Raw genomic sequence first — 26979 nt, 5'->3', positions numbered from 1 at the left:
ATATAGAAATACAAAGGATATGATTTTTGTAGAGCATGCAATATAGATCATTTATTGTAAATTTAAGTAAAGGAACAGTTTGCTTAATCCAGTTTACTTCACTCCAGAAGTAAACTGACCAGTTTATATACACATCTGAAAAGAAAAAAAAAGTGAGCGAGGGAGGGACGGAAGGTGGAGAGACAGTGAGTGAGCAAGAGATGTTGGTATACCCTGACTTTTTTTTTTTTTTTTTTTGACTGCTTACTACAGCTACTCAACCATATTAATAAAACTGATACAATGAACAATCTACACTTCAGTATGAAGCTGCTTATGTTTGGGTTTAAATTTCCTAAGGTAAATGAGAAAAAAATATATATGAGAGAAGAATTAAGCATATTATTTTTATTATCAATTGTTTTTCAAACAGATTATCAATAAACATTTTGGGAAAATGTTAGGCGAGTCTTCACAGCACAGTGGCCTATGATATTTTACAAGAAAGATACTTTTTGTCCTGTGTAAAGGACATATATAACTGAAACTTTGACAAGTTTATATTTTGTCAAGTTAGGTATTTTTGTACTATAATGTTCGCACCATAATGTTGGGAACACACATTATTGTATACAAATTGTGTATTTAATCAGGCTATTAAGACATATGTATACAGTATGCATCCAAGAATAAAAAATATAAAAAATGTTTTTAGACATTTTTATTTATGTTTTAAGTGTTACAGGGAATAAAATTGCCTGAAACATATTGCTTTGCAAATGAAAACACAATTCCTGACATCCTCTACGGAGGCCATACAATAAATTATGAATAAACTAATTTTTATGTACCAAAAAAAAAAAAAAAAAAAGAGAGATACAGTAAATAATAAAGCCACACTGAGATGTAATTTCACAATTGTGATATATTCCATAAAACATAAGTCTGTTTTTAAGAGACAATGCATGTGTTTATTTGTAAAATGTACAACAGTCTTTTAAATGCTACAATCATGATGTTTAATACACTTTTCACACCTTTTTTCTAAAATCTACTTTGCCAAGAAGTTATAATTAAAATCAGAATGAGTATTAAAATGACTGAGAAAAGCTTTTTTTTTTTTTTTTTTTGCATAGGGAGAATAAGAAAATAATTACTAATGATGCTTAAATGTTGATACCTTTTTTAGCTCACTGCTTGGTTGATTCAACTTTTACATGAAGTAACCTACATGAAAAAAGTCCTTTCATGTATTTCAAAAAATGCTTATCTCGAACACCATAAATAAGGGGGCTAAGTAGTCGTGGTAATAAGTTTGTAAGAAGATAATTGAAAAAGGTGATTTTTGATCGTAGAGTAGGTACAAGTTGGCCATAAATCTTGTCTATAACAGGAGTAATGTTGGACAGCATACAGAGCAGAAGCTGTACTCCATGTAACAGGATGGTGTTTTGGGCCTTTTTTGCTGAGGATTTATCAGCGGAGGCCCTTCTGGCTGCAATCAACACTCGACAATATGTGAATACAAGAATTACCCACACAACAGATGTATAAATACCATGTGTAAGTTTGCTCTGCTCTTCATGGTACGGTGTGCTATACACATTAGTTGTACTACAGAGACTACTTGTTGTAAAAACAGATAAAGGACGAACAATTAAAAGAAGAATCAAGTCAGCCAATCCAGGTAAAACTCCTACACCCCATATCAGAGTGATAAGGATGTACGTCCTGCGCACTGTGCAAATCTGATGGTGATGCAGTGGTTTGCAGATGGCGATATAACGCTCAACGGCCATACCGGCCTAAAGTCAGAGGAGTGTTCTTATGAGTTGTTGAGGCTATTATTAGCAGTGTGACACAGAACGGGACAGGAACCTTTGGCCATGCATAAGCCATCACAACAAGACTTACACTGAAAAAAACCAAGAGCATATCATTGATAACCATGTGAATATATAATATGTATCTCGGATCATTGTAGAAAATTGAACTCTTAAAGAACGTGAAAACAAATATTCCATTGATGCAGTTAACCATGACCCCGACAAGAACAGTGGTGAAATTTTTTGCAAAAGCTTCTGCATATCTGTCTTCTGTGGTGTACTGAAACATTGTAGAATTCATTATTCTTTTGCACTGGCATAAAGTTCTGTGACTGTGAATACTTCTTCTTGGCTTTTTAGTTGTTTTTGTTTTTCCTCCAAATGATGTCCACAACTTTCTGAAGTCCATCAAGCAGGAAGATGAATATTTTCCATTTGTGTCATCTGATCTGAAAATGAAACAGATACACTTTTAACATAATATTTAAGAGTGAGAAGCTATTTAGTGAAACATGAATTCCAAAATACAACATATTACATAAGAGTATGTGTTAAAAAAAAAAAAAAAAAAGAAAAAGAGCGCTTACCTTTTCACCTTGCATAGTCGACTGATTTGCCTCGAAATGTGAAAACTGACAGGTTTAAATACTTTAGATGAGGAAGAGGAGTCAGCGAGGGAGAAAGAAGGGAGTGGGGAGGGAGAGAGAGAAGGAGAAAGAGCGAGCGTGCTGGTAATATTGAGACAGACATAAAACAGGAATACAGTGGAAATGATGGTGCCTCCTTTTCAGCTTTAATTAACTAGTTCACAAAAGTAGTTTCTTTAAATAATCTCAAATATTTAACAAACGATCTGATTGACAGTAGTGGTTCTTGAGGCAAATTGTTCAGAACGAGGAGATCTAACATATGATATGAATATTGTGTGTATAAGCCGTAAAACACGATAGCGCCACCCGGTGGCCGATTCCTTTCAAATTTCGCACAGACCTCGAGGGCCATGAGTCTAAAGCCCGGGATACACTGCACAATTTTTTGCAATCCTTTAAGATCATTACAAATCACACTGTGCGACATGATCGTAGGCTATCTTTGGTCGAAAGACCGGGAAAACGTCCTCTCTCACTGTACGACATAGGACCACCAATTAAGAGCCACGATCACAGAAATCGCCACGATTGTTTCACGATGGCAATCTTTAGTCTAGGGACAGCCAAAAATCGTGCAGTGTATCCCGGGCTTAACAGGCCATTCCAAACGACCTCCGTTAAACTTGTCAATTTATAACTCAAGTCACTGTAGACATCCACGGACCACCCTGATGCCGAAAATTATGTCACAGTGCGGACAGTGCGTGGACCGGCGCGGAACGCGGACGGCCGAAGTATACTTTGGGCTTGAGTCAGGCCTCCACAGACAGCGCGTCCTAAGCGAGATCAAAGTCCACATGAATGGCTTGTTCAGGGCACAACTGCTCAGAGAGTCAAAGCTAGTCCACAGTCTAGTTAACATTGGCAATGTCTTTAAGTCATTCTTGACTGTGCTGATGAACATCGCATCGTGTGAAAGAAAATTTTCTTGCTTGCACTGTCTGAAAACACACATGAGAAACAGCATGAGACAGAAGAGACTCTCGGACAGTAGGCTACTGAACATTGAGTGGGTCATGTGGATTTGGATAAAACCAATCGCTTTGATGCCGTGTGTGGTGGACGCTGTTTAGCCCTTCACAGTGGCGTGTAGTGGACAGGCACGCAGGGCATATTAAATGATTATTATTAGGCTACATTTATTATTCAATTAATATTACAATTATTACGAAAATAAGTTGACTATTAAAAAGAACAGCTGAACATCAGTTCACAAATAAAATGTTTAATTTGATATTGCATTGTGTTATTTTGGAATACATGTAAAAATGCTTAAAATAACTAACTTGACAGTTGTACTTGGTTTTAATAAAAACATTAATTAACTTGGGTAAATTTGGTTTTATATTCGCACATTCGGAATTCCGCATAGGCTACAATAACTTTGTACACTACATTGGACATTCAGTGGACGTTCGCCATTAAAATAATACTTGCCCATTTTGATCGATTGTGAAAAATGTTGTAGGGTTACAATCGTTGGTTGTAAATATCATGTCGCTGTTTAGAATTTGCAAACATTAACTTTATTGCACATTATTAGAACGTTCTTAAACGCGGAAGTCCGAATGTGCGAATATAAAACCAACTTTACCCAAGTCATTAATTAGCCTACATTGTTAATATAAAAATACAAAATAGAATTGTATTTGGTTTCTTTTTTTTTTTTTTTGATAGTGTAAGTAATGTTTATTTAACCAGGAAAATGTTACAACATTAAGTGTAACTGAGACATGAATTTACATTTGATTTATAAAGAGCCGAGGACGTTGCTTCCTCATTTCAAAACACTGCATGCCACTGGATTGAGGGTGTTACGGTTAAGTTCAGTTTCAAACGGGAATGAAATCCGTATTTTATATCCAAACATATTTTTGTTTGGCACACGTGTGCTTTGTGAACAGAACTGCGCTAGACAAATATTGTCACTAAGGACTGCATACATACTTGTCTTGTGTGTGTTGTGTTTTCTCATGTTTCTGGTTACTCACGGAGATATGAGCTGTGCCTTGCGAAGAATTTTGATCCAGTCACTCTTTTCCACAGGAGCTTCTTCCATTTGATTAGATTTATATATATTTAATATTTAAACAATAACTGATTAATATGGAACGGAATGAGTTGCCTCTCACAAATATACTAAACTGTATCTTGAAAATACACAGCCATCCAACCACGACGTCAAGTAAATGACTTCCTCAGTAAATGACTATTCGCGGGCAAAACATTCTTCTAGCTACCCTTGAAAACCCGCGCGCGCGCACAGTATCATACGTCAAACTGGCTGACAGGAGTCTCTTAAAGTGCCAGTGTCAGTAATACTTCAAAAGTAATTCTAACAATAATATTCCAACAACAAAAAATCTAATGTTATAATAATGTATTCTAACGTAGAGGTTTCATAACAATGTACAATCATTTACAGCAATAATTACAGCATGTCTTAATTCAGTTTACCCAACTAGATGTCACCTAGCTGGATGTGCAAGACTTTGTAATGTAGTTAATGGGCTACATGGACTTTTCTGTAATACATTTTATAGTGCTTTTGGTCTTTTAAAATTTGACAGTCCATTTATGTTAGACAGTTTCATTTACTGACCTCCATAAGCATTGTAAAACACTTTTCAGTCAAAACACATGAGCTATAGAAAGAATATAAAGTTACTCACAATGTTAACCAAGAGATTAAACTAATAAAACACAGAAAATGGGCTAGAAACGTATGCTTAGGCTTTGAAATTGTTAAGTTTATTTTCTATATACAGTAAAGGTGCTAATAAAAGCCACTGTTGACATTTGAATGAGTGATTTTGCACACATTCCAATAAACGTCCTGAAGAAACTTCAGAGAATTTGTGGGTTATCTAGTCTAAACAAAGTATTTCAGATCTATATTATATCTCCTTTATTATTTATCATATGAGTAAAAAAAAATCACTTCTCAAATATCACTTATTTAATATGACCAAATATCAAATATAAATATTAAACATATTCTTTTCCTTGTTTACTTAACAGGTATAATCTGTGTCCTTACTTGTTTGTAACAAAAATACACTTTGACACGCTCAACAAATTGTTTATCTCTCAACCCGTAGATCAGTGGGCTTAGTAACCTCGGTAGAACATTTGACAACAAAAACAGAATAAACAGAATATTTGATCGACTCTGAGGAAATAGATCTACAAGTGCTGTACTCATGAATGGGGTGATGTAGGACATCATACACAGCAGAAGCTGAACTCCGTGCAGCAGTATCGTGTTTCGGGCCTTTCTAGCAGACACTTGATCTGCACTTGCAGCATTTGCTGCGGAAAAAACCTTTAAGTAGGTGACAATCAACGTAGTCCATTCAAACGACAAATACACAACATTCACCACAGTATCTTTGACTGTGTGCTGCCAAGTGTTATAAATGAACAACATGTGGCATGAAGTGGCAGTCGAGAAAAAGCTTGGTGGTCGATTTGATAATGCGATGAATATATCACTCAGAGCTGGTGCTGCTGCTGCAGTCCATATGAAACAGATGAGCAGGTAGGTCCTCCGAACTGTACATATTTGCGAGTGATGTAGTGGCTTGCAAATGGCAATGTAACGCTCTATGGACATGCAGGCCAGATTTAGTGGAGAGTTCTTGGTGACTGTACTAAGAAAAAGTAGCACAACACAACAAACAGAGACACTGAAGGTGCGCAAAACATACTTTGTGACTTGTAAGCCCACAGAAACTGACAGCATAATCATGTCATTGATTACCAAATGGATGTATAAAATGTATCTTGGGTCACTACAGAAAATGATATTTTTGAAGAAGACAATCACAAATGTTCCATTGATATAGTTGATGATTAGGCTGAGGACTACACTGATGAAGTTCTTGATGAACATGTCATAAAACTCATCCACTTTAATGGTGCTGTTCATTGTTATGATCCTGTAACCTGCAATAGCTGAAGAATCCTAGTGGTTAAACTACTTACACACTTATGTAAGTACACTGACATATGTTATAAGGTCTCAGCACTCAATGTTAACAATTCAATTATCAGTATGAAGTTCTACAACTCACTTAAAGTATAGATTATACATAAGAATTATAAAAGCACAATTAATCATTTATATCTGAAGAGAAAAGACATTCACAATTTTTAAGACTGCGGTAAAACAAAGAGTGCATAATCTAACCTGCCATATTGCTATGGCCCCTGACCTTAAATAAATGCTTGATAGTCTGTATATACTTATGATGATGCAATTGTTGTGCTCTCTAAGGGGCAAACTGAACAACTGTGGATTTGGGCTGAATTAATGAGCTTCTTCAAGATGACATGAGCTTGTCTATGTATTTTTTGCATTGATTTACTGAAACATTTGGGACTATTTAAGTAAATAGTAAAGAAGAAGAAGACGGTCACTGAGATTTTGCCAAGACATGTTCCTAGATCAACATATTAAAACATATTAAAAAAATTTAGTCCTAATCCTATCCCTACCCCTGCCCATAAGTTATCCCTAAAATCAGAGGGAAATGTGGATAACACTGATATAGAAGCACCCTGGTTGTAAGCCTAAACTGGACATAAACTCTAAACTTGTCCCTCAAATCTGATTGGTTGATTGGAATGTTGTTCCAGATGATGTTGAAATCAAAGTTATTGATCCAGGAACATGCTGTACTTGGTGAAATCACAAAGCAACTAACATAGCAATAAACTTTGCTCATATACAGGTAAATATACACATATACATTTTAATTCAAAGGGGTGGTTGATTATGGTTTCACTTTTTTAACTGTAGTTAGTGTGTAATGTTGCTATTAGAGCATAAACAACATTTGCAAAGTTACGGTGCTTAAAGTTCAATGCAAAGGGAGATATTTTCTGTTAAAGAATTCTCTGTTTAAGGACTACAACAAAGGGCTGGTAGGGACTACAATGAGCTTCTTTCCAGGGTTAGTGACATCACTAACCCTAAAATTTACATAAACCCCGCCCCTGAGAACACACAACAAAGGGGGTGAGGCCATGTTGGGCTGCTTTAGAGAAGAGGAAGAGTTGTTGTAGTAGAGTGTTTTTGCCATGACCTTATTTTACGCCGGACTGCTTCACAAACGAGGGTCAATTCAACGTTGGATTTGCACAAAAGATTAACATGATGGCACATGCTAGTCAATGAGCTGAATCGGCTCCACAGCAACTACATAAATTTATCCACTAACCATTCAGAAACATCCAGATGCATTCTAAAAGTTGTAACTTCTTCCTGAGTCTCTCCATCAGTGTCGACTCCGGTTTGAACAATGTAAGGCTGAACACCGTTACTGACAATCCTCATTGTGACTGAGTGAGATTCTCCAGCTTTGTTGTTGTTGAGCAACCGAAGTGCGAGCTGTTAAAGCTCCGCCCTCTTCTGAAAAGCAAACGACTCATTTGCATTTAAAGGAACAAACACAAAAACGGTGTGCTTTTGCTCACACCCAAATAGGGGCAAATTTGACAAGCTATAATTATTTATCTATGGGGTATTTTGAGCTGAAACTTCACAGACACATTCTGGGGACACCAGAGACTTATATTACATCTTGAAAAAGGAGCATTATAGGTCCCCTTTAAAATCGTGAATTCGTGGACATGTTGTCAATTCAGTGTCTTTCATATAGGCCTATATTCAAATACTTGAATCAAATGTTAATGGTGCTAAAACATTGTTCTAACATTTACACAGTGTGCAGGGAGCATGTTAAACAGTTTAGATTTCTTTTTAAACAGGTCTTTTTCATTACTTCAAGTTCAGTCTCTCCAGAAATCGTCACTTACAAATCATTCATGTGGCATAGCAGTGAATAAAACATCATCCAAGCTTTTGAGAGAAATGGGCTGATTTTACCCTCCGTGCTTTAGAGATAAAGTATCTGAGCCAATACTTGCGAAACTTCTCATCTCTGAATCCATATATCATTGGACTGAGAAATGGCTTGTTCAGGGCACAACCAAGAAAAACTCACTGTTCAGAGAGTCAAAGCTAGACCACAGTCTAGTAAACGTTGGCAGCGTCTTTAAGTTATTCTTGACTGTGCTGATGAACATTGCATCGTGTGAAAGAAAATTTTCTTGCTTGCGCCAACTGAAAACACACACGAGAAACACTCATGGACCTTTTTTGTAATAAATTTTATAATGCTTTTGAAATTTGACAGCCCATTTATGTTAGATAGTTTAATTTACTGACCTCCACATTATTTAAAACACTTTTCAGTCAAAACGCATGAGAGATAAAAAATTAAAGTTACTCCCTATGTTAACCAAGAGATTAAACTAATAAAACACAGAAAATGGGCTAGAAACGTATGCTTAGGCTTTGAAATTGTTAAGTTTATTTTCTATATACAGTAAAGGTGCTAATAAAAGCCACTGTTGACATTTGAATGAGTGATTTTGCACACATTCCAATAAAGTCCTGAAGAAACTTCATGAAGAATTTATGGGTTATCTAGTCTAAACAAAGTATTTCAGATCTATATTATATCTCCTTTATTATTTATCACATGAGTAAAAAAATCACTTCTCAAATATCACTTATTTAATATGACCAAATATCAAATATAAATATTAAACATATTCTTTTCCTAGTTTACTGGCATAATCTGTGTCCTTCTTACTTGTTTGCAACAAAAATACACTTTGACACGCTCAACAAATTGTTTATCTCTCAACCCGTAGATCAGTGGGCTTAGTAACCTCGGTAGAACATTTGACAACAAAAACAGAATAAACAGAATAGTTGTTCGACTCTGAGGAAATAGATCTACAAGTGCTGTACTCATGAATGGGGTGATGTAGGACATCATACACAGCAGAAGCTGAACTCCGTGCAGCAGTATCGTGTTTCGGGCCTTTCTAGCAGACACTTGATCTGCACTTGCAGCATTTGCTGCGGAAAAAACCTTTAAGTAGGTGACAATCAACGTAATCCATACAAACGACAAATACACAACATTCACCACAGTATCTTTGACTGTGTGCTGCCAAGTGTTATAAATGAACAACATGTGGCATAAAATGGCAGTTGAGAAAAAGCTTGGTGGTCGATTTGATAATGCGATGAATATATCACTCAGAGCTGGTGCTGCTGCTGCAGTCCATATGAAACAGATGAGCAGGTAGGTCCTCCGAACTGTACATATTTGCGAGTGATGTAGTGGCTTGCAAATGGCAATGTAACGCTCTATGGACATGCAGGCCAGATTTAGTGGAGAGTTCTTGGTGACTGTACTAAGAAAAAGTAGCACAACACAACAAACAGAGGCATTGAATACGCGCAAAACATACGTTACGACTTGTAAGCCCACAGAAACTGACAGCATAATCATATCATTGATTACCAAATGGATGTATAAAATGTATCTTGGGTCACTACAGAAAATGATATTTTTGAAGAAGACAATCACAAATGTTCCATTGATATAGTTGATGATTAGGCCGAGGACTACACTGATGAAGTTCTTGATAAGCATGTCATAAAACTCATCCACTTTAATGGTGCTGTTCATTGTTATGATCCTGTAACCTGCAATAGCTGAAGAATCCTAGTGGTTAAACTACTTACACACTTATGTAAGTACACTGACATATGTTATAAGGTCTCAGCACTCAATGTTAACAATTCAGTTATCACTATAAAGTTCTACAACTCACTTAAAGTATAGATTATACATAAGAATTATAAAAGCACAATGAATCATTTATATCTGAAGAGAAAAGACATTCACATTTTTTAAGACTGCAGTAAAACATTACAAACTTCAAAACAAAGAGTGCATAATCTAACCTGCCGTATTGCTATGGCCCCTGACCTTAAATAAATGCTTGATATACTTATGAATATGCAATTGTTGTGCTCTCTAAGGGGCAAATTGAGGATTTAGGCTGAATTAATGAGCTTCTTTAAGATGATGTAAGCTTGATCAAGATTTGCATGCCCTTTCTATGTACTTTTTGCATTCATTTAGGCTACTGAAACAGTCGGTTTAGTAATGCACATGTTATAAGCTGTATTTTATATCATGATTATTGTTGGCTCTTTGAGGATTGCTTTTGTACCTTTTTTGTAGGTTGCTTTGTATACATAAATGTAAATCTAATGTATTGTTAGTAACCTCATATTACTTTAGAAATTACATGGAATATTTGTTACACCGCGGGACTATTTAAGTAGATGGTAGAAAAACTTACACAAAAACTTTCACAGAAGAAGATGGTTACTGCGATTTTGCCAAGACATGTTCCTAGATCAACATATTTTGTTGATGCTGGAACAACAATCCTGTCTGAAAATGTAGTCCTAACCCTGCCCATAAGTTATCCCTAAAATCAGAGGGAAATGATATGTGAATAACACTGATGTAGAAGCACCTAACCCTAGTTTAAGCCTTAACTGGACATAAATTCTAAATTTGTCCCTCAAATCTGATTGGTTGATTGAAATGTTGTTCCAGATGATGTTGAAATCAAAGATATTGATCCAGGAACATGCTGTAATTGGTGAAATCACATAGTAACTAACATAGCAAACAACTTTGTATACAGGTACATAATACATATATACATTTTAACTTAAAATTGTGAATTTGTGGACATGTCAATTAAGTGTTTTTCATATAGGCCTATATTTAAATATTTAAAGGGGTCATTCTCATATCACGGAAATCTAACTTTTACCGTGTTATAATCGGGTCCCCGGTGCATCTACCAAACCAGAAAATGTGAAAAAGGACTGTAACTGTAACTGTTTGGTAAGCCTTTCTCTGCAAGCATGTGAAAAAACGAGCCGTTCAGATTTCGCTCCTCTAGTGATGTAGGAAGGGGACCTTATTATAATATTACCGCCCCTTAATCTGTATGTTTCCACTCACTGCGCCACCATTTTGTTCTCGCAAGCGACAACGGTGTACCAGTAACACTGGTCCTGCACAGTTTAGCTACAACTCTGAGTTTGTGATATGTCTCAGCTATATAAACATTATCACTGATCTGTTAACGGCTATAACAGTAAACATATATGAGTCTCCATAAACTCCTGGCATCTGAGCCACTAAGAATGCAGTGATGTAATTTTATTTGTGAAGGGAATGTGTCCAAATAAATTCATATGCCAGTATATGCAAGTCATTTTACACCAGACTGCTTTGTACACGAGGGTCAGTTTTTAACCCGAAAACGCTTGCAGTCTGTATAATTCATAAACACATCTTCATTTTTATTTAGTCTCTCCAACAGTGTGTAGCTTTAGCCACGTTAGCTGTGCAGCATGCTATCAAACTCATTCAGAATACAATGTTAGCAAACATCCACAAAATACATGTTATACCTGATCTGATATGCTGCATCACGAACAATTTAGTAATGATCCATTTTGAGAGTTATATTTGCTGTGTGAGCTTCTCCTGTATTATTTATACCTCAGTGTATTGGAAATAAAATCAGCGCATTTTTTCTCCTACCCAAAAATAGGCAGTTAAAACATGGTATAATAAAAAATCCAAGGGGTATTTTGAACTGAAACTTCAGACACATTCTGGGGACACCTGAGACTTATATTACATCTTGTAAAAAGGGGCATAATAGGTCACCTTTAAATTAAATGTTCATGGTGCCAAAACATTGTTCAACATTTATACAGTGTGCAGGGAACATGTCAAACAGTTTAGATTTCTTTTCAAACAGGTTTTTTTCATTACTTCAATACACAATTATATGTATTTGTTCCACTGAATAATAATGGTTTCTGTATCAGCACTTTCTTCTAATGTCTTGTTGCCTGTTAAAATGTCTCCACATGAACTATCTCCAGAAATCGGCATCACCTACAAATCATTCATGTGGCATAGCAGTGAATAAAACATCATCCAAGCTTTTGAGAGAAATGGGCTGGTTTTACTCTCCATGCTTTAGAGTTAAAATATCTGAGCCAATACTTGCGAAACTTCTCATCTCTGAATCCATATATCATTGGACTGAGAAATCGTGGGATGATGTAGACCAGAAGAAAATTAACATAACGGATCTCCAGGCTATACATCGGAAACAGTTGTATGAGCTGAGCCTGCATGGACGGCACAACAAACGCCAACATGCACAGCAGCAGCTGAACCCCATGGAGCAGCACTGTGTTACGGGCCTTCTTGGCCAACACCTGGTCGGTGGAGGCCGCACGGGCCGTCAGCATGATCTTACAGTACGTATAAAGCAAAGTCAAGAAGACAAAAGAGAAATACACACTATCAAACACTAGGTTCTTGTAATAGATTGAGCGGTCTCGGAATAGGAGCGAGTGATCACAGAAAATGGATGTGTGGAAGAACAGTGGTGGTTCTTTGGCAACAGTGATGAAAAGATCGGTGAGCGGAGGAGTGAAGCTCAGGAGGAATATCACCCCGATGATCCACATGGTGCGTGTCACTGTGCAGATGTGGCTGTAATGGAGGGGGAAGCAGATGGAGATGTAGCGCTCCAGGGCCATGCCGGCCAGGATGAGCGGGGTGGAGCGGGTGGTCGTCACAGCGGTCATGATCAGCGGGCAGCAGGCAGATGCCAAGATCTTTGAGAAGGCATAACTCACCTAGAACAGGGGGAAAGGACCACAAACAATATACACATTAGACCATGTCAATTATACAGTCATTATGCTTTAACATTTGTTTCAAAATGCTTTAACTTGTTTAAAAAAGTTTTCAGAGTTTCTACTTGATTTTCTTCATCAGTAAGTAAATTTCAGTTTTAGTAAAATGAACTAAAAACAGTGAAATGAACTTTCTAAAAGCAGACAATATCAAAACAAAATAATTATTTGGAGTTGGACAGGGTATATTTTAATTATATATTATATATATTTATTTTTATAGACTGGTGTCTCAAAATAGCAAGGTTGGGTACACTTAGATGTTCTTAAGATTATCTTAAGCAGTACTAAATAAGATTTTTTTAGTATATTAAGTACAAAATTAGTGCATAAAAATAGAGTAATTTAAGTACATTATGGAAGTGTACTTTTTTCACCAGGGTTTTGTATCAAATGCAGTGACATTTAGGCATTTATATGTGTAGCATAAGTGTCTTTTGACTCCTTTTTTGGCCCTATATTTAATCTTAATACTAACCACATACAAGGCGGTTACCAGTGTCAGTTGTACAGCATCATTAATGACCATGCAGATAAACATGATATAACGTGGATCTTCATAGAAGAAACTGTGCTTGCGGAAAGTGGACACCATACTGCAATTAAGGACACTGAGCGCCAGCCATACAAGCATGGCCACAATGTTTTTAGTGAGAGCAGCGCTGAAGCTGTCCCGTGGTATGGCATTCAGAAGGAGTAAAGTCGAGTTACCATACTCTGAAACAGCGCTGGAGTTCATGTTCTCAACCTGAGATGATAAAGCACACATTATAGACACAGTATACAACTTCACTTAATATAATAATAGGCTATACATTCTGCATTGTACCATTCGTCTTTTACAGTTAGTAAAGCTAAATACAGACAAATCAATATAAAAATACATGCATGAAAATTATTTATTATAGTGTCTTATAAGCAAGTACATAATATGTAAAAAGATAAACATTTTCTATTGCCAGAGCTACTGCTACATAATTAAATAAGAACACTTATTAGATATGTTTTTGTTTCCTGAAAGAAATAAATGTCATTAATTAACCAGTCTTGTAAGGCACAATATGTCCCAATGTAATGTGATTGCTTCATATATAGTGATGTTGGTTAGTCAAATCCCCTCTTACCTAGAATGCCTCCTTGCCTTCCCTGACAGTCCTAGTCTGTGGTGAATCTTATATACTGTATGGATGTGATATAGATCAAGGTAGCTGATTGGAGGATGCCAGAGAACTCTTCAGGGGTTTGTCATTTTACTCCATAGCACTGGTTTGTTTTTCCCATGCAGGGATAAAAGGATGTAAACAGAGGTGTAAACCAACACATGCTAAATTAGCTTTTAAATATGAAATTTTGGTCACACTTTTAGGGTCCAATTCTCACTATTAACTATAACTAACTATTAACTATGACTTTTGCCTTAATAAACTCCTAATTACTGCTTATTAATAGTTAGTAAGGTAGTTGTTAAGTTTAGGTATTGGGTAGGATTAAAGGATGTAGAAAATGTATCCTAGTTATATGCATGATAATAAGCAGCTAGTTAATAGTGAGAATTGGACTAAAGTGTTACATATATATATATATATTTTGTCTGTCAAATCGAATCAAATCAAATTGTATTTGTAAAGCACAGTAAAAACAACAGTGGTTGACCACTTTGCTGTACAGCCATAATAAAATAGATATCAAAACATTAAAAGTGCATTAACACTACATAGACCATAATGCAATAGAGAAAAGAGACATCAGAACACTGATAAGAGGGTTTAACCATAGACTATAAGAGCAGTTATAAGCCCGGGCAAAAAGATTTTTAAGTTAGATTTAAACTCAGATGCTGATTAAACTAATCTGAGAGAAACCGGGAGACTATTCCACAGATTGACCGAGCAATGGAAAAAGCACCATCATCCCTCAGTTTTAGTCTGGATCTTGGAATTATTAACAATCTATGCTCAGATCAAACGACCTCAAAAATCTAGCAGGTGTGTTTGGATTAAGAAGGTTGGAGCTTTAAAGGATTAGTTCACTTTTAAATGAAAAATAGCCCAAGCTTTACTCACGGTCAAGCCATCCTAGGTGTATATGACTTTCTTCTTTCTGATGAACACAATCAGAGAAATATTAATAAACATCCTGATGCATCGAAGCTTTATAATGGCAGTGAACAGGGGTCACGAGTACGTTGAATATGGAAGGCAGTCTGGCGGAGGCTAGATATTTTACTTCATAACTTGTTAAAGATGGATATTTTTTGTTTACACAAACTTTGTTTACACTTTCTTCAGCTCATACTCGTGAACCCCGTTCACTGCCATTATAAAGCTCAGATGCGTCAGGATATTTATTAATATTTATCTGAATGTGTTCATCAGAAAGAAGAAAGTCATATACAACATAGGATGGCTTGAGGGTGAGTAAAGCTTGGGCTAATTTTCATTTGAAAGTCAACAAATCCTTTAAATCTGAAAAGTACAATTTTAAAATAAAATATAGCTGCGAGCAGCAATTTTTGGGGTTCAGGTGCTTTAAGGCCTTTAAGCACTTGCACAAAAAGATATTATGTTTTATTTAGCAAGCATGTAACCACTAAAATCATAGAAAGAAAAGACCATTTACAGAGAATACAGGCAATTTACCATTGGAAATAAATGGGTTTTAAAGCTTTTTAACAGTTATAACCTATTGTCCGACCTCCATAAAAGTTTGCATGCTTGTATAGAATCATATGTCGCATGTGCTCACTTATTTTTGTGAAGTTCTGAGTTTTCGTTTTGGAGTTATAGGCTTTTGTAAGCACTTGACCATGGCCCTTTTCTAAATGATCCTGTTATAGCTACCCAAAGGGTAAAGTTCAACTTTTCTTGATAACTATTGACCTAGAGAGTCCCGAGATGTGCTGCTGTTGAGCCAAAAACCTAGGACTAGTTCGCCAAAGTTGGTTTTTGAAATAATCTCCAATATTTAATTTGATGGACAGAGGCGGTCCTTGAGGCAAAGTTGCTCAGAATGACCTACCATGTGGTGTGAATGTTGTGGCTGTGTGCGAAAAATCACGCGATACACGATCCTTTACTCACATGAAAGACACGAAGGTGCCCCCCCCAGTGGCCGATTTCTTTTGAATTTCCTACAGGCCTCTAGGGCTGTGAGTCAAACAGGCCCAGCGAGTTTCGCTCCGATCGGCCTCAGTTAACCTTGTCTGATAGATTCTCAAACTTCAGTGGCTAATTGTGGACACCTTGGACGAAGACACTGCATGCCAATTTTCAAATCGATCGGACTAATGGTGAGGTAGTTATTTTTTCCTGTTATAGCACCACCAAGTGGCCAGTCGCCTTTTTCGTCCTTTTTCACGCAATCACAGAATGAGCTCTTACATAGGTCTGCTGAGTTTGATGAAAATATCTTATTCTGTTCACGAATTATAGCCGTTTTAGTAAAAGTGGCTCCACCCACTTCAAAAGTGAATCGGAATCGGAATTTCAACTTTTTTTGATATTGACAATCAGACTCAAGAGAATCTTGCTGCATTGGTTTGGTTCCAATCAGGCCAAAAATCTAGGACTAGTTCGCAAAAGTAGGTTTTTCAAAAAATCCAAAATACTCAAAAATTTCGAATCCAAGGCATTTTGTCCATCTTGAGCCAAGGATATAAGACACTGAAGCCTACACCTAATGGTTAATGAGTTATGAGCCATTTCGTACTTTTCGCCGCTGTAACGCCCCCGTCAGGCCGATCGGGTGAGCCTTGGTAACGTTGTAGAAGGTGTGAGTACTACCAGCCTTCAAAGTTTCAAGTCTTTACGACTTACAGTTTGGTCTGCCGGATTACTTTTAGGGGAGAATACTGATCCTTGGAAATTTTAACAATTACAATAGGGTTTCAGCGCTACGCTCTTGAACCCCTAATCCTGTAATTGATCAGCAACCCGTGCAAGGAACATATATGTATCAGTCTCTCAAACTGCAAAAGTTAAAAACTCTTAGCCTTAGATGGCAATCTTAATTGTAAAAAGGATTTGACCACAGTATTTATCTGTTTACCAAGTCTGACTACATTTTTTTTTTTTTACTTTTTTGTGCAATTGTGCGTTTTACCTACAAATTGTATATTTTTACACAAGTTTGTATAGAAATTCAAACAAAATCATACTATACTTATGAATTCTAAAGTTATCAGGTTGGTTTAATGGTTTGGCCATTGATGTCTTCCATATTAGGCCACAATTTTCTAAATGTGACGTACAAAAGGAAATTAATGGTTTTGATTCATAAATAAACAGTTTATTACGTTAAATAAATTAGCTACTTCTGTGACTAGAATGTGATTACATATATATTTTTTGAAATAATGTTTATTGTTTTTAAAGAATTTTCTTTGCAAATGTACAATTCGGCTTAATTGAAAAAGGTTTCATTTTTACATCCAATATTGATAAAACCATTGATTATATGCACTGTAAAATGTGGTAATCTGCAGTTGTTACCTTAAAGAACTATTGCCACCTGATTTAAAACATAAAATTAGTTTTGTCGGTATACATTCATGTATTTAGGGTGACTCAGTGATGTTAAATAATATTTTTGAGCTAATTTTTTTAGTGTACAAACAAACAAACAAGTAAACTGGATAGCACAAATCGACACTTTAAAAACAATGACGGTCTGTTTGCATGTCTCATTATAAAGCTCAGATTTTATTTATTCAAAATAATTAGAAGTGAAAATTTTAAGCATATCTGGTAATTACTAAACAATACATGGGGAAACTAAACATTTGCCAAGATAGAAATACAATTTGTTACACATCAGATTCCAAACCCTTGGCACATTATATATATATATATATTACAAAACTAACAATCCATTTAATCTTCTTCATCTTTGCATTCTACTCTTGTGTCTATTCTAGTATGACTGCACACAAAATACCTCTTCAGATACTTGCGGAACTTTTTATCCCGCACTCCATATATGATTGGACTCAAAAAGCGTGGCAAAATATAGACAATTAGATAGTTGGCAAAACGGATTTCTAGGATGCGTCCCGGGAAGATGATGTGTAAGATGCCCTCCACACTGGGAGACACATAAGAGAGCAAGCACATAAGCAACTGCACCCCGTGGAGCAAAATAGTGTTGGTCGCCCGTTTGGCGGACGTTCTCTCCGTGGAGAGCGCATGAGCCGCAAACACGATCCGCAGATACGTGCACAGCAGCGTGAGGAACACCAGTGAGAAATAAATCCCATCGAACGCCTGCCGCTTATACAGCAGCACCGGGTCTTTAAACACATTAGACCTGAGACAAAAAACAGCAGTTTGGAAGAAACTCAGAGGTTCTGTGGCTAAGGTCACGAATAGGTCAGTGATGTCAGGAACCACAGATATAAACCAAATGACCCCTATGAGCATGTACGCGCGCCGCACGGTGCAGATCTCGGCATGCCGCAGAGGATAGCAGATGGCGATATAGCGTTCGATGGCCATGCCGGCCAGGTTCACAGGTGTGCTGCGGGTGGTGAACACCGCCACCAGGATGAAGAAACAACACACTCCTACACTGATGGTATACAAGACGTAACTGACCACAAACAGAGCGATGGTTACAGTTAGCTGCACTGCGTCGTTAATGACCATATGTATGAAAAGAATATAGCGAGGGTCCTCGTAAAAGATCTGGTGTCTGAAGAACGTGGCCACTACGCTGCCATTGATGTAGCTGAGGAGGAACCACACCAGGACCACGATGAAGTTCTTCATGAAGGCCGTGGTGAACGTGTCTCGCACGAGGAGTTGTTGGCCTACTGTTGAATTCATCACTCAGGGCTTAAGTCTGAAGAAAAAAATACATGACAAGTTTGCCAATCATTTAAAAAAAAGTTTGAGATTTTTTGAATTTTTAATATTTCATTTCATGATATTTACATTTATAAATACAAATACATTTAAAAAATTGAGTTTTTTAACAATGATTAATATTTCAAGATATTGTTTGGGGGATTTTAAACAAATATTTATATTTATAAATACAAATATATTTATATTTTTAAATACACATACATTTTTTTTTTTTTTTTTTTAAAAAGGATTTTTTTTAACAACAATTAATATTTCAAGATAATGTTTGGGGGGGTTACACATAAATATTTTAATATATATATTTCATTTGGTTGATGCTTTTATCCAAAGTGGCTTACATTGCATTCAAGACACACATTTTATCAGAATATGAATATGACTGATGCACCAAATATAGCATTTAGAATAAACCAATGGAAGACCTATAGCATTAAAACATTCAATATTAATGTTATAACATGTTTTTAAAAGGCAGAAGAAGATGATATTCCTATAACATGCTTGTATAAGACACAAATAATGAATTATTTTGCATAAATCCGCTAAATTGTTCACATCATGCTTTCAGGTCTGTAAGCACAAAATAAAATAAAATAAAATATTTTGTATTTTGGTCTTGTGATGTAGATAAAAACCATCAACTTCATTTTCTTTCCTTCTGTTTTCAGTGCTTTTGAATATGAACAACCATCCAGAAAATAAGAAATGTAGCAGAAATCACTATTCAGTCAAGATGTCAGTACTACAAAGCATATCATTCATAGTTAGCACATAATGATTGAATAGAAATAGAGCAACTGAATAGAAAAAAAGACTTGTAGTTGGTATATTCAGACCCCAGCACTCACCCCTGTCTGGCCAGCACCAGCACTGATGAAGACATGGCAGCTTTTTAAATGCTCACACTCTGATTGTAGATGATGACATCAGTTATGACACTGGGGAAAATGAAGAAAAAACAAATATCTTACTATACTATATCCATATATCTTGTTCTCATGCTGCTTCATCTTTTTTCGTTTGAATATTCAACAACTGAAAATATTTGCTTCAATGAATCATGTTTAAATATCCATATACATAGGCATATGTGTGTGTGAGTGTATTTATCGAGTAATCATATTCATTTATTATCATTTTAATTATATATATATATATATATATATATATATACGTGTGTATGTATGTATATATATATATATATATATATATATATATGTATATATACACACACCAATCAGGCATAACATTATGAGCACTGACAGGTGATGTGAATCACACTGATTATCTCTTCATCACGGCACCTGTTAGTGGGTGGGATATATTAGGCAGCAAGTGAACATTTTGACCTCAAAGTTGATGTGTTAGAAGCAGGAAAAATGTGTGTGTATGTTTGTGTGTGTATTTATAGAGTAATTATATTAATTTATTATTATTTTAATATGTATTTAAACATGATTAATTGAAGCTTGAATATTTCTTGAAATCTGCATTGTTAATTCTTTTGATCTTTTATTAAAAAAATCACAAAAATCTAACCTTTCATTGAAGTAAAAGAATTGAAATGTGGGGGAAATCTCTTTATGAAATAAATGTTTTTCTTCAAAACACGCTGGCCACAATTATTGGCACACTTTTATTCAATACTTTTTTCAACCTCCTTTTGCCAAGATAACAGCTCTGAGTCTTCACCTCTAATGCCTGATAAGTTTGGAGAACACCTGACAAGAGATCAGAGACCATTCCTTCATGCAGAATCTCTTCAGATCCTTCAGATTCCCAGCTCCATGTCCATTTTCTTTAGGGTTCAGGTCAGGGGACTGGGATGGTCATGGCAGAAGCTTCATTTTGTGCTCAGTGGCACATTTTTGTGGTGATTTTGATGTTTGTTTAGGAACATTGTCCTAATGGATGATTCAACCATGGCCCATTATAAGATTTTTGGCAGAGGTGGTCAGGTTTTGATTTTTTATCTGTTGGTATTTGCTAGAATCCATGATACCATGTATCTGAACAAGATGTCCAGGACCTCCAGCAGAAAAATAGGCCCACAAATTTAAGGATCCAGCGGTATATTTAACCGTGGGCATGGGGTACTTTTTATCCCTGTGTGCACCAATCCCATCTGGTGGGTTTGCTGCCAAAAAACTATTTTTTTTTAGTTTCATCTGACCATAGAAGCCGGTCTCATTCGAAGTTCCAGTCATGTCTGACAACTGAATATGCTGGAGATTATTTTTGGATGAGCGAGGAGGATTTTTCTTGAAACCTTCCGAACAACTTATAGTGATGTAGGTGCTGTTTGACCTTAGGCTTTCTGAGACTCAAGACTCAACTAATCTCTGCAATTCTCCAGCTGTGATCCTTGGAGAGTCTTTGTCCACTCAAACTCTCCTCCTCACTGCGCACAACATAAACACACGTCCTCTTCCACGCAGATTTGTAACATCTTTAGTTGATAGGATCTTCTTAATTATTGCCCTGATAGTGGAAATGGGGATTTTCAATGCTTTACTTATTTTCTTACAGACACTTTCTATTTTGTGAAGCTCAACAATCTCTTGCTGCACATCAGAACTATATTCTTCGGTTTTACTTATTGGTTTTATTCATTGTGGAATTTGGCCTTTGTGTTTCCTCGTGTTTACTCCTGTGGAACAAGAAGTCATGGCTGGACAATTTCATGTTCTTAGTCACCCTTGTGTGCTAAAAAATATAAAAATGAATGTGAATATACTTCATAGATATTTTACTCATCAAAAATTCTAGGGTGCCAATAACTGTGGCCAGTGTGTTTTGGAGAAAAACATCTATTTCATAATGTGATTTTCCCCCCACTTTCAATTCTTTTACTTCAATGAAAGGTTAGAATTTTTTTTGAATGAAAGATCAAAATGATAAACAATGCAGATTTATGATCATATTTATCAAGGGTGCCAATAATTCTGACCACAACTGTATATATATATATATTTTCCTAAATGGAGGTAAAATCAACAGGAGCTTTAGTAATGGGTTGGGCACCAGAATTTTTTTTTTTTTTTTGTGATTTGGTGTAACCAACATTGAAGATATATTAATGGGGGGTGGGGGAGGACAGATTATTATTTATACTCTCTACAAGGGCTATTTGTACAAACATTCACAGAAAAGGAGTTTCCACATAAAAGCTATGAAAAGGGAAAAGGTTGAATCTTCAGATTTAGTTATGTATTGTATGTGTATACTTTTTCATAAAGAGACTTTTTCCATTGACAATTTTTATGCTATTACAGTATGTCTGTAAAGTGTCACATACAGCTGTGATGCATACACTCAAAATAATCATTAATTTTATATGCATTAAGGATGCCATTTTACTGCAAAACAAGATAAGATCCATTCTAGATGAACACCAAACATCAGGGTACTTTTTGTTTAATATTGCGTGCCAATACAGGGGTCTCAGTTCACCTCTGTAAAGCGTCACTTATTCATTACATTTCAATGTATTAATAATGCTCATTGAACATGTAGTGCAGTATATATTTATAAATTTCTTTCACACACTTCCACAAATCAGATTCATTCACAAATGTTGCTTACAAAGTCAATGGCTTCTTTACAATATTGTTATATAGTGAACCTTCATATGGATTTATTGGAAACTTTCGCCAAATTCCTTTTGGGTTGAAGAGTTCTCCTCATCTCGAACATTGTACACAGTAAGTATCTTTTCAGGTATTTACAAAATGTTTTATCCCTCACGCCATACACAATAGGACTGATAAACCTGGGCATTATCTGGATTACTATATAACTTAAAAATCTCATCTCCAGAATCAACATCGGAAACATTTCCGCCAGCAGCCTGTCCAGGAAGGGCCCAACAAACGTCAGCATGCACATCAGAAGCTGGATTCCATGTAGGATGATGGTACTCCGAGCTTTGCGAGCATCCAAATTTGTGGCCTTTGCAACAAACATGATCTTTAAGTAAGTATACGCTATAGTCAGCCACACAAATGCCAGGTAAATGATATACACAACATTTCTTTTTTCTACTATATATGGGTTATTGAACAGATAATCTCTGTAGCAGAAGATATTGCTGTAGAAGAAGGTCTGCGGTTGTATAGCCAGCAGGATGAACAGGTCTGGTAGAACCTGGATGGCACTCAGGGTCCAGATTAGACCGATAAGGATGTGTGTTTTATGTACGGTACAGATCTGAACGTGACGCAAAGGGTTGCAGATGGCAATGTAGCGCTCGATAGCCATGGAGGCGAGGGTCAGCGGTGTGTTGAGGGTTGTGAATATAGCACTCATCAGTAGAACACAGCAGAAAGAGACATTGATAGTAAACACAGCGTAGCTTAACACATGAAGAATAACTGCAATCATCAGCTGAATCATGTCGTTGAACACCATGTGAATGAAGAGAATGTACCGAGGGTTTCCGGTGAAGATCTCATGCTTGATGAAGGTGTGGACGAGCGTGCCGTTGATATAGTTGATGGAGATGCACAAACCAACCACTATCACATTCTTAGCCACTGCTGTGCTCAAGCTGTCCCGCAAAATCTTGGGTTGTGTGATGTTACCCACCAGTGAAAGGTTCATCTTTTGATAACACCACTTTCTGGAAAAAAAAAAAAAAAATACAGAATGTAGAAGGTTAAACACTGTGCATCAAGATAACTGATTGCTAGAATGTCTAGAACAATGTTATTCTCAATATAAAATTCAGTTGCGTCAATAAAGTAACATTAAATTGATCAAAGAGTCACATAAAGTTCAGTTGTCTTTACAGTAATATCTCTGCAGACTTTCCAGCCTGTTGTGAAAAAAATCTGACGAGAAATCTTATTTTATACCATGGGATGCCTGTCTTGGTAATAGAGGTCGGTATCCTCTAAAGAATCTGCGCATGTGACGTCAGAAGACTTAAAGCAATATTTCTTTTAAAGCAATATGGCATGACCTCACCAGGACAACCTTTTGACCTGAAAACATGGTTACACTCTCAGAAAAATTGTGCAAAATTTGTATCTTTAGGGGTACAACAGCTTGTCGCTGGGGCAGTACCCTTAAAGAAACATCTTTGTACCTTATTTACACATAAAAGTTTATAGTTGTACCTTAAGGCTACTAAAATGCACCTTTTAGATGTAAATAAGGTACAAAGTTGTCCCCCTATACAGAACCTGATTTCACCAATTGCAACATGTTCCTGGATCAACATCTTTGTTGATCCTGGAACAACATTCTAATCAACTAATCATATTGAAAGGACAAATTTACAGTTTATGTCAAGTTTAGGCTTACAATCAGGGTTAGGTGCTTCTACATCAGTGTTATTCACCTATTATTTTCCTCTGATTTTAGAGATAAGTTATGGGTAGGATTAGGTTTAGGGGTAGGGATAAGGTGTATAGGGGTATGATTAAATTTTCGAACAAGAATGTTGACCCAGGAACGTGTCTAATTCGGCAAAATCAGGACGTGCTCCTCCTGTCCCAGAAAAAAACTGTTGTACCCCTAAAGGTACAAATTTTGCACATTTTTTCTTCTTCCAGGACGTTCCAGATGCTGTAATTGCACCATTGTGCTGTTCAAAAAAACATCTTTCTCCATTCACTGTAAACCCTAACGCGGACCTTTCCCGATCCCGTCCCCTTCTCTCTCTCCAACTTCGCTTCCTGTCTGCTTACTGTACTATCATAATAAAGGCAAAAACACCAAAAAATTACATGATAATTAAGTTAAATGTATGAATTTACTTTAAAATCTACAAAATTTTCAAGTTAGGAGCAATTAAAAATGTATGAATACAAAATTTAAATCTTCCAGTTCTGCTTACTTAAACTTTGAATTTCTTAACTTAAAAAAAAAAAATTGATGTAACTGATTACCTCAAATTTTTTGAGTTTTGCCAACTTATTTAGGTTTACAGTGTTGACAGGCATTCAAAAGAGCTGTATATTCTGCTAAAAGACATACAGTACAAATAAAACACGACAATAAGCCTCTAATTATGGAGGATAATCATTCTCTTTTAAGGTTTCAAAGGCCTGCAAATGCAAACATTCAATATCATATTCCACATTTTAAAGTTTTATTTTAATATAGTGATACAGCATGCAAACACATTTCACTCTCAGTGCACTTTTGAGTTTGCAGTCTGTCTGTGCAAAAAGGTTTTCATCATTCTTACTGTATGTATCATTCTAATATATTGATTTATGTAGGATTTTAAACTAGAAACCATTCTACTCTTCTATACTGATTCAATCTGTATACAGTCAACATCAGCTCGGTGAGGCCTTGGAAAAACTTAATTAGCTCCTTTTGTCACAAAAATAATAAAGAAAAAGTAAATTTGAAAGCACCATGATAGAGACTTTAAACATCTTTATCTCTTCAGAATCTTAAAAGGCATTTTTAACAATTTAGGGTGTGATTATTAACATCCAGACCACAATGAGTGATGACCTTTGAACCTTACTCTGTAGTTTTTGTTGATAAAAAACTACACACATTTAAAATTAATTAAATGTAACCCTTATCTTATATAAGATTATATAAATAGTTTGGGGTCAATAAGTTTTTTTTTTTAAGAAATTAATACTTTTATTTAGCAAGGATGCACTAATTGATCACAAGTTAAAGTAAAGACATTCACATTAATGCAAACATCTCTATTTCACAACTGTTTTCACCATTGATAAAAAAATAAATAAGAAACATTTCTTGAGCAGCAAATCAGCATATTAGGATGATATATGAAATTTGGATTTGACTGATTTGGCCAAATCTATGATTGTGATAGTATATCAGATTGTCATAAATATTAGTGAATATCCCAACAAGGCTGTAAAGTTGCATCACCTTGTCTTCACATCATCTTCATGATCACATGACTGTTAAAAAACAAACAATTAACTCAAACCTTTTTTAAACTGTGACCTTTACCTCAGCATTTGTTTGTGTTCCTAAAAAAAGGCAATCATTCACAAAAGGGAGTGTTGTTGAGATAACAAGACATTTGTCCTTTCAACATCTGAGCATTGGACTCTGAGCTCAGTATGTTTGGGGTAATTAACACGCTTCCACTGAGACTAGCGGGAATCTCTGACATTTCATAACCTCCACTGAGTCTAGTCTAAGTAAGAGCGATGACAGGAGAGACTCGAGCGTCTCACACCCCTGAGATCTGCAGGCAGAAGGTCAGAGCAGTCAGGAACACTTGTTGTTCTGAAGCTTGTATTCCTGGGAGTGATTAGCAAGTCTATGGGGAGAGGCAGAAAAGATCATGGAACATAATAAGAGAGATTGTTTTAGATGTTCAAAGGTCTGTTGGCATCAGGAGAGATTCTGTTTTGAAATGTTAATGCTAATGGTCTCTTGCGTTTGGATTACGCGGTGGCTGATGTTGATGTTGATCAATCAGCTGAAGTCAATCAACATCAATCAACAAATTGTTGATGTATGTCATATTCAAGTAATAAACATTACCTTATATTGAATACTCAGTGGCCCAAGAAAACATGAAGCCACACTTAAAAACACCTTAATGACACACAACATAATGTCAAACCCAGTGACAATTATTTTAAAGATAGATAACGCAAGTTCACTTTACAGGCAAAACATTCCAGAAAAAAAGATGTTAGGCTATAACGCAACAGATATACTTATAGAAATAAAAAGTTTAGTGACGCTGTGTTTGTGAAACGTATTTGTGAATGTGGTTAATTTCTTTTTTATTTTATGATCAAAAGAACAACCTTTTAAATGATTTTTGGTTGATTTGCTTGCTTCTATTGAGCATAAAAAACAAAACAATTTGACATTCCCTGATATAACCAGGGTATTACATTTAACACACACACACACACACACACACACACACACACACACACACACATATACAGTGCCACTTTAAAGTTTGTGAACCACTTGCAGAATCTGTGAAAATGTGAAAAATTTTAACA

At 36.0% G+C, this 26979-nt stretch overlaps 4 protein-coding genes and 2 pseudogenes across 4 annotated transcripts; all 6 read right to left on the bottom strand.

Annotated features, from left to right (window-relative positions):
• Positions 1–164: 164 nt before the first annotated feature.
• On the bottom strand, positions 165–4675 carry LOC127514371 (odorant receptor 131-2-like; annotated as a pseudogene).
• Positions 4676–5465: 790 nt separating this feature from the next.
• Positions 5466–6386, bottom strand: LOC127514882 (odorant receptor 131-2-like). Its single transcript, XM_051898136.1, has one exon. It carries the CDS (start codon positions 6384–6386, stop codon positions 5466–5468), a length of 921 nt encoding a protein of 306 aa, XP_051754096.1.
• Positions 6387–9057: 2671 nt separating this feature from the next.
• LOC127514881 (odorant receptor 131-2-like) lies at positions 9058–10011 on the bottom strand (annotated as a pseudogene).
• A 2351-nt stretch (positions 10012–12362) lies between these two features.
• On the bottom strand, positions 12363–15851 carry LOC127514880 (odorant receptor 131-2-like). Its single transcript, XM_051898135.1, has 3 exons — positions 15834–15851; positions 13618–13887; positions 12363–13079 (listed from the first exon to the last, which is right to left on the bottom strand). The coding sequence occupies exons 1-3, from the start codon at positions 15849–15851 to the stop codon at positions 12363–12365; spliced, it is 1005 nt and encodes a 334-aa protein (XP_051754095.1).
• A 2159-nt stretch (positions 15852–18010) lies between these two features.
• Positions 18011–18961, bottom strand: LOC127514879 (odorant receptor 131-2-like). The gene has a single exon (XM_051898134.1). It carries the CDS (start codon positions 18959–18961, stop codon positions 18011–18013), a length of 951 nt encoding a protein of 316 aa, XP_051754094.1.
• Positions 18962–22630: 3669 nt separating this feature from the next.
• LOC127514878 (odorant receptor 131-2-like) lies at positions 22631–23605 on the bottom strand. Its single transcript, XM_051898132.1, has 2 exons — positions 23204–23605; positions 22631–23149 (listed from the first exon to the last, which is right to left on the bottom strand). Exons 1-2 carry the CDS (start codon positions 23603–23605, stop codon positions 22631–22633), a joined length of 921 nt encoding a protein of 306 aa, XP_051754092.1.
• Positions 23606–26979: the final 3374 nt, after the last annotated feature.

Source organism: Ctenopharyngodon idella, chromosome 6 (genome assembly GCF_019924925.1).
Source record: "Ctenopharyngodon idella isolate HZGC_01 chromosome 6, HZGC01, whole genome shotgun sequence".
In the NCBI taxonomy this organism is placed as follows: Eukaryota; Metazoa; Chordata; class Actinopteri; order Cypriniformes; family Xenocyprididae; genus Ctenopharyngodon; species Ctenopharyngodon idella.
This window is presented reverse-complemented; position numbering and strand designations above follow the sequence as displayed.